Source organism: Formica exsecta, unplaced genomic scaffold, assembly GCF_003651465.1.
Source record: "Formica exsecta isolate Colony F162 unplaced genomic scaffold, ASM365146v1 scaffold178, whole genome shotgun sequence".
NCBI classification, from domain to species: domain Eukaryota; kingdom Metazoa; phylum Arthropoda; class Insecta; order Hymenoptera; family Formicidae; genus Formica; species Formica exsecta.
This window is the reverse complement of record NW_021849095.1, coordinates 265,779-274,060: the sequence shown is the minus strand read 5'-3', so window position 1 is coordinate 274,060 and position 8,282 is coordinate 265,779. Positions and strand designations below refer to the sequence as shown.

Here is an 8,282-nt window from a genome sequence, read left to right as displayed (position 1 = left end):
TATAAAATATAAAGCAACTTTTATACTCGCCGAGTTTTTCTTATTCGAGCAGACTCAACTAGCTATGCCGATCGCATCCTGTTGAGGTTTCAAGGTTCTTGCGAATTTCTCATAATAACGATAAATTGTACAATGTAACGGTCTAGTTAAACAAAGATAGAACTTTCGGAACAACAGAAAAACTTTTTTGTCAGCGAATACATAGATGAAGGAATGTTTCGGAATCATTTTTGTTTAAGAACTCTTTCTCGATAGAACGCTTGTTTATCAAACTAATAATTCTCAGTTGATAACACAAAACTAATTAACAATTATGTATATCTATTTTTATAATTTTATTCATTTTTGAGAAAAAAAACAGCGATACTATAATGCATTTTCGTCGGCAAAACAGCCGAAAAAATTCTTAATCCTCGTGCACAAGTTACTCTCTGGCAACGATTGCTTCTGTGCGCCATGGGCTAGAAAGGAGGCAGGAAACGAAATGTACTCGGTGAGAAGAGACGAGGGGGGGAAAGAGCGCATTCTCGTCGGAGAACTGATTTATTTCGCGGTCTCGTTAAGTCTCCGCACGACGAAGGGTATCGAAAAGAAGCCCGTCCGACAAGAGAACGCAAGGGGAGTCCGTCCCTATCTCCGAATTTCGTCCGCTTCTGTCCGCTCCTTGCGACAAACAAATTGTTTGTCGGAACACGCGGAAATCGCTTCGACATGCCACGTTTCCCTCCCGTAGACTTGCGATCCGACAGCGAGATTTGTGGGTCGAGAGATCGCGCGAGTGACGAAACAAGAAGGATAAGGTGAAGGGGATACATGGCTGGACAAAAAACGGCAAAACCGATCGTGATTTAATGGGCAATTTCGCTCAAGTACCATAAAAGCGATAGTTTGTAAAACATCGATAACATTGTGGATTATGTATGTCATGTAAACGAGCGGGCGTTGTAGGATACAATTATTACATAATAAGTATTTCGTAATTATTCACACATTGATTACATATATATCTTAATGCAATTTTGCTTGGATTTATTAGATAAGTACGTTATTAAAAAATATTGCGGAGTTAAATTTTTTTTTTTTTTACGTTTGATCACAGTGACTTTTATGAAAGTTATGTTACTTTTCTCTCGTATAATATTCTCATATGAATAAAAAATCTCTTTATGCCATCAAATAAGCTTCGATATTTTAAGATTCACATGATCACACAATCACTATGCAGTAATATTTTGCGAAGTATAAGAAACCCCAAAAAAAAAAAAAAAAAAAGGAAAGAGCGCACTTGCAGAAGAGCGACAATGAGCCGCGGCAAGGCAGCTCGAGAGAAGTCTGAAAAGTCAAATTCATTAGCACATAAAGGATAAAACATCGTCCACGTGGACAACGTGCATGATAAAAGTTGGATTCGCGCTAGCTAGCGTCGTTGCGACGCAAATCTCGAAATTTGGATAATCAAAGTTATCGATCACCCTCGCGGATTGGGCTTTTAAAATTCTGAAATTCTCAGACGTCGTCGATCGACCTCGACGAATCGTGCGAGAGAGCCGTAAGAGTCGTTCTCACGTAGAGAGTCTACAGCGTCGTCCATAATGCCACGCAAGGTTCGCTTGCTTGCTTGCTCCTCGGGGCTTCACAAGAGACGAATAAGCATTCGGACGTCACAAAAGCGAGTTCTTCCCCGTCTTTCGGGTTCGCACGCAGAAGAATGTTTGACACGACACAATTGTAAATTTAGCATTACAATTTCTATAATTCTCTTAATTTTATAGTTATTAATATTTGAAAAATTGTCATTATTGATAAGTAACCATTAATTATATAATCAGCATGTTAGATTTAATTTCAAAAAAGAAACATTGTCGAGATAATCTAACATTCTTCTTCGCGCTCGCGCGTTATGGGAATCACAATTCACACCATGCTAAGACATATTTGGTAGGGTATCGCGATTAAATGCGCGATTTCATTCTGCGTTATTATTGCGACTTTTTGCAAAACTATTTCGCGAAACTATGTGGTCTTTTTAAAACACGATTTAACCTTCAGGCGCATGTTGCATTCTGTGCTACACCTTGCGACTTACCTTGTGTAATTTTCGCGAGTGCATTCTCAAAATCAACGATTATAATCACAGGAGTAAAACCAGAAATATATGCAACCACAAATCTAAAGAAGTTAATCTCTATAATATCTGTTATAAAGACTATACTATTAATTATGATATTGATTGCGCACAAAAATTGCATAACCGATCATTTAATTAATTACAATTTCCAAACGTGGTTTTTGTTTGAAAGATATTATACTACAATATCTATGAAACGCTCGTTCACGAAAATCGCGTAAGGGTTTAAACTGCCGTTTTGCGTTCCGTTTTATCAGGGAGTATTAGCAATGCAACGCTTCTATATCGAAGTCAAGTACGCTCTGAAAATCTTACCTTGCTTGAAACCTTCACTCCCTTGTCTACTGTGCGGCCGCGCGAATGTCTCATCCGAGGCTAGAATCAATAATGACGAATCAGTTTAGAGTTTTTTTTTTTTTTATTCGATCTCATATCACGTATTTCGTTTCGCCTCTTACCTTGCGCCGAGGTGCTGGGTGTCGGTTCTGGTTCCCGTTTAACCCGCGTGACTGGCGGCTCTGGCGTATCGGTGCCATTCTCCGTAGGCTCGTCTCTCCTCGTCGACGACGATCCTGAGGAGGCTGTACCGGCGGCGGAATTATTAGCGCCCGCCGCGGAATTGCCACCAACGCTGTTGGCGGTGTTGGTGCCACTCCTGATGTTACTGTTGCCGCTAACCTCGCTCTGAAAGTCCAGCCCCATCTTCATTTCCATCATTTCAGGTGAACCTTGTACCAAATCGGCGCCCGAACAGGATTGTAAGTCTTGGCCACCGATTTCACCAATCGGCGTGTCCGATGAGCCGCTCAACTTCCTAGGTCTACCGCGTTTTCTCTTGGGCGCCGTAAGTGCAGAGCCGAGTAACGGATGGCTGGACATATGATGGAACCTCTTCTGCGCGACATGGTGATGATGTTGACCGATTTGGTTGATCCGATGAAGATTGGGCGGCGGCGGCGCCACCGTGTTCTGACCGCTACCCAATAGCGAGGATGTGATACTTGGTAGATCACATTTATCCTCGTTCACTTCGGTCAGGCCTTTTATCCTTAGGGACTCGGCGACTCGTAGAAAGGCGGTCAGTCGGTCTTGGTCGACGCTTACCTCGCCGCGGTACATAAAGTCCAAAAGGCTGCGCATGTCCACATACGGAACATCCTTGAGAATGACTATCGGGTGCTTATCGGGATGGCCAACAAACAAGGCCTACAAATAAGAATATTTATCATATCAGTTAAACATGTTAATCCTTTCAAAAAAAAAAAAAAAAAAGGCAAGTGATAGTTTTGCATTGCAATCTGTCTTTCTAAAAAAAATTGCCGATATTAATATGAATAAAATTCAATTATGATTTATTGAAGATATTGACTCTTTATCACAAAATTATAAATAATTGATGGTAATTTCTCGCTATCATTTATTTGTTTCAATGTTAATCTTAAAAAAGGATAATCATAGAAAGAAATGGGGTTTACCTGAAAATAGGGGCTACATGCCGACAGCACCATCTTATGCGCCCTGAGTAATTGGCCCTCAACGGCCAGCGTGACATCGACGAACGACTCGTCGTGCAACAGCTGGTCGAAGACGGAAAGCAGATTGCTCTGGTGATTGTTCCAGCGCAAACAGAACCTCTGCGACGCCATCGCTTCGCTTCTCAGATCCGCCAGGTTGCCGTTGATGTCCGCTAACATGGGGGGACTTGGCTGTTCGTCGCCGTATTGTCGCCGTTGCCACTGCTGCCGCCACTTCGTCCTCGTTTCTTCTTTTGCTTCTCCACGGCGCCACCACCTTCTACGATGACAAAGCCACTTGCTCTTGCTCGTGCTGCTGCTCCTTCTACTACTCGTCCTCGTGCTGCTCTGCTCTTCATCGGCCAAGAATTATCGTGTCCGTCTTACTCGTGACCTGCAACAGAATTATAGTAATGATTAGTATCGTGAAGCAGTGTATCCTCTCTCTCTTAAATCTCTAATTTTCTTCCATCTTAATTGTGACTCAATCAAAAGTTTATCTCGTAATTAAACACAAGCATTTTCCACACAAATATATTTATATATCACAAATTTAATATATGTGTATAATTTTTTACTAATATTAAACGTTAAAAAATAATGTATTTTCAAAGCATTTTGCATTAATGTTTTTTTTTTTTTTTTGTTAAATATATGAAAGCCATCAAAGCAGGTGTCTTGAGCATCAAAAGTTACAAAGACGATTCTAAGAAAGGACGAGAATACGATGGAGACTAGACGTGGGTGTACGACCCTGGAGAATGTAGACAGAGAGCGAATAGACGATTCATTCGGTTCGTATGTATCTTTTATGCAATTCTCTTCTTTCACCCCTTCCAATCACAATAAGTCATCACGTATATGATATTTCACGTCTACGAAGAAAAACAAGTCATCGAAAGACGCTCTATCAAAATAAAATATTGTCATCCATTTTCATTATTAAGATTTTATTTACAGTTTTTGCTTTTAATCTTTCTTTTTACTGACATATTTAATTCATATTGTATGCAATACAATGACTATATACAATATATTTTAAATAATATTTTTGTAATATTGTAATATAATAACAAGATTAAAATAACGATCAAAAGAGGACAGATCTCGGTCTCTCCTCTCGAATCGTCGCCATGGAGGAAAGAGGTCGTCGGGTCGGCCGAGGGAATCAATAGCATTTTCTACGCATTCGGATCGATACCGGGACCCGCTTTCGCGCGCAAATCACGCCATATATATGTAGACGGTTGCATGTGCAAAGATAAAACGGCAAGTTCTAATCCGTGAAATAAAGCGCTCTCATAAACAAAAGAAAGAAAAATTCGATCTGATAAAGATTTAGTTACTTAACGATAAATTAAAAATCAATTTAATTCAGAGATGAGAAAATAACTGTGAAAATGAATTATTATAGAATTAACGAAATTCGCAATATGATCTTATTTTGTTCGAATCGTGCGCGATATCGTTCACCTGCATCGCGCACACGCACCGTTGCACGTGGCGTATGGATGCAAGATGGTTGCGCGACCTTGCGGGACCTTGTCGGTGACCAGAGCGCGAATGTACGTACGGTTTTCACGATGAATGGCAGCCGACACCATGGCGAGGCGAGGAGGTAAAGGCGGTGCTCGAGAGAGAAAGAGAGAAAGGAGGAGAAGAAGAAGGAGTAAGAGAGGGGAGAAAGAGAAGTCGACCTTTAACGATCGCGATCGACGACTCCATCGAGAACATTGAATTATGTTATAACATTCGGGGAGATCAATTAGCCCGCGAAAGCGGAAAACGCCCGCGGCGAGATCGTATTACGCGGCCAAGTGCGTAACGAAACAATCGCATCGTAACGCACCAACATGCTCGCGATACCTCGATATCGAATTAATTAATTCTACGATAGGCAATATCTCTTCAATTTTATCTTGTGTGCAAAAAATACCAAAAAAAAAAAAATTGTATGACACAAAATTGATTCATTTGTTTATAAATTTCGCGATAAGAAATACATACATAGCCCTGCTGCTCCTGATGCTTGATTTTCGAAATATTAATCTTTTTTCTTTTTGCTCGCGATAATTTTAATAAAATCTCTCACACGCGTGATAATATTATCGCGAAAATCAATTGGTCGCATGAGCGATTAATAACTAAAATTCAGCAAGATATGTAATAAGAAAATAAATAAATTTCATTATTCACTTATTACACATTTGGCTGAATTTTAATTGTTAATCGCTCATGTGATAAATTGATTTTCGCGTTATCCGAAATCTGATTTTGTGAGCGAAAAATAGCGACAGATATAAACTCCATGAAAAGCGTCAATCAATAATATAAGCCGTGCAAAATTAACACAAATAAATTCTATCATACTCTCGCAAGCTCTCGTATCGTTGTAGTCAAAAGTTCAGATTAAATTTTTTTTTAGAATTCCCTCTTTAATCTCATATTATCGCAAGTTTCAAGAGAGCATCGATACTACTCGGGATATCAAGTTTCAAAAATACTGGCATTGCTAGTGACATAATTGAAATATGTTTAATACTAAAAAAAGCTCGACGTTAATATCCATCCATATATTTTATATCAAGTTTATCACGACACACACCGCTATTATAAGAGTATTGATGTCTTGATTTTCGCCAGAAGGAGAAGGAACCTGACGTGAGGAGGACTTGCTGGCAGACATAAATGAAGACCATGACAGTGTACACAACTGTGTTCTCCGAAACGTAGCGCACACAGATAAAAACCGGCACCGCCGAATGTCGGAGGCTCTTTCGTTCTCGTATTTACTTAGTCGCTCCGATACTCACGCGATGATGAGCGCGGCCTTTTTCTCCTTTTTTCATGAAACACGCGCGCATGTATGTGTGTGTGCGCGCGCGTGCAGAAAAACTCCAAAGTATATGGATTCAACAATGGCAAGATTGTTAAAAAAATTTTAATTATTTTATGTCAAATAAAATAAATGTGACAATGGCATCATTTATATAGTCATAGTTATCTATAATTATTTTTGTAATTTGAATTAAAATCAAAATAATTGTTTTATTATAACTTATGTATATTTTGATTGGTAACATTATTTCTCACGGTTATCCTCTTGGCACGTCACTGATTCGAATATAAAAGTTTCCAGGGAAACATTTCTTCAGGCCGCGTGTTGAAATGACGTAAATAAAAATCGCGCTATAATTACTACCCACGTAAGTAGGTATGCAAATACGATATAATCTTGCTCTGATGGTCGCTGCTCGATTAATCCATTTTCCGCGAGCTCGATCGAATGACAAAAAAGAAAATAAATGATTGTTATTTCCTCGTATTAATATGATTATACCATCTCATTCGTAAGTGTGAAAATAACTATCGAAATGTTTTTCCATTTCACAACAGCGATATTTCCTGTTGACATTGTACATTCATTTACATAACATGTTGAAACGGGCTGTTCTCGCTTCCCAATATTGGCTATACATAAATCTCTAGACGAGATATACGCCTTTGCACGCTCATCCTACGAGTCATCGCGCGCCATGCACGCACGCCTACACGCGTGTGCGTGCACGCGCGCATAACGAACCTCGCACGTTTACGCTAGATCAGCGATTCTCAACCAATGCCGTCGAGAGTTGTATATTTCAGCATACAACCCTCTTTCAATCTGCATAAACATCGAGGCTAAAAAATTATCGCGTAGTAACAGCTGCTAGCTGCGAGAAATATTACGTAACTGTCAAGTTTTAAAATTCGCGATGCTACATACGTAATACACATTACAAGCACATGCATGTAATATATGTAATTATTTCATATTATTTAATGAAAAATAATGAAAAAATTCAACGATAACCAATCGGCTGGATCGAAGAGTTGGACGCGCCTTCCGATTTGTTATTGTAAGCATGACGAGATATCGATAATCGCGCCAATCCTGCGACGAGCGGACGCTGCATTCTCGCGAGCGCAAGTCGCTCTCATGGCCACGCGTTGCGTAATCAACGCGACGGAGTAGTCACGCCGCGCGAGGTACAAAACGAACAACACAAGCCCAAGCGAGCACGCATTCGCTAGCTCGCGCGGCGCGAATACCGCTGCGCGCTTTCGGAGACTGTAGTCCGCGGATTCTCCATTCTCGGCCGGCCTCGACCAAGCTCGGTTGTCTCCGACTACGACGCGTTTAACTGTCTTTATTCTTCGTCCCCGTCTCCGTCTCTGTCTCGCGCCTACGTTCTTCTTCTCCTTCCGCGTACTTTGCGAGGATATCGCGTGTTTCCGCAAAGACGGACCGTCGACTGACTTTTAACTCGTCGCGACATGGCAAAATTATTCGCGTCTCTTAATTTCCTTCTCCGTCTCTTTATTTTAATTGTTCTTACATAATAATTATTTTAAATTAAAATACGATAGTGTTGGATTATCTTGATATATTTTCCTTCCACAACTATACACCTTTACTTCTTATAAAATATAATTGGATAACAAAGTTTTATAACACGCGCTTATGCGTGTGACCACCACACACACACACAATCGTGTGTTCTCTGAAATGTATCAGCGTCTTAATAAAACACGTTTTGTGTCTCTCTCTCTCTCTCTCTCTCTCTCTCTCTCTCTCTCCCCTAATTCGTTCTTCGTTT

At 40.2% G+C, this 8,282-nt stretch overlaps 1 protein-coding gene across 9 annotated transcripts in view; it reads right to left on the bottom strand.

The window, feature by feature from the left end:
- LOC115233565 (protein tramtrack, beta isoform-like) overlaps positions 1–8,282 on the bottom strand; it is a 64,620-nt gene that overhangs the window by 32,695 nt on the left and 23,643 nt on the right. For all 9 annotated transcript variants that reach the window (XR_003883791.1, XR_003883793.1, XR_003883790.1 and 6 more), the window contains 3 exons: positions 3,604–4,036; positions 2,587–3,334; positions 2,444–2,503 (listed from right to left, as the gene is read on the bottom strand). Coding sequence is in view for 2 of the 9 variants with exons in the window: in XM_029804059.1 (XP_029659919.1) it covers positions 2,444–2,503; positions 2,587–3,334; positions 3,604–3,822 (1,027 nt within the window). In the remaining 7 variants the exon portion in view is untranslated. The remainder of the gene's footprint in view (positions 1–2,443; positions 2,504–2,586; positions 3,335–3,603; positions 4,037–8,282) is intronic.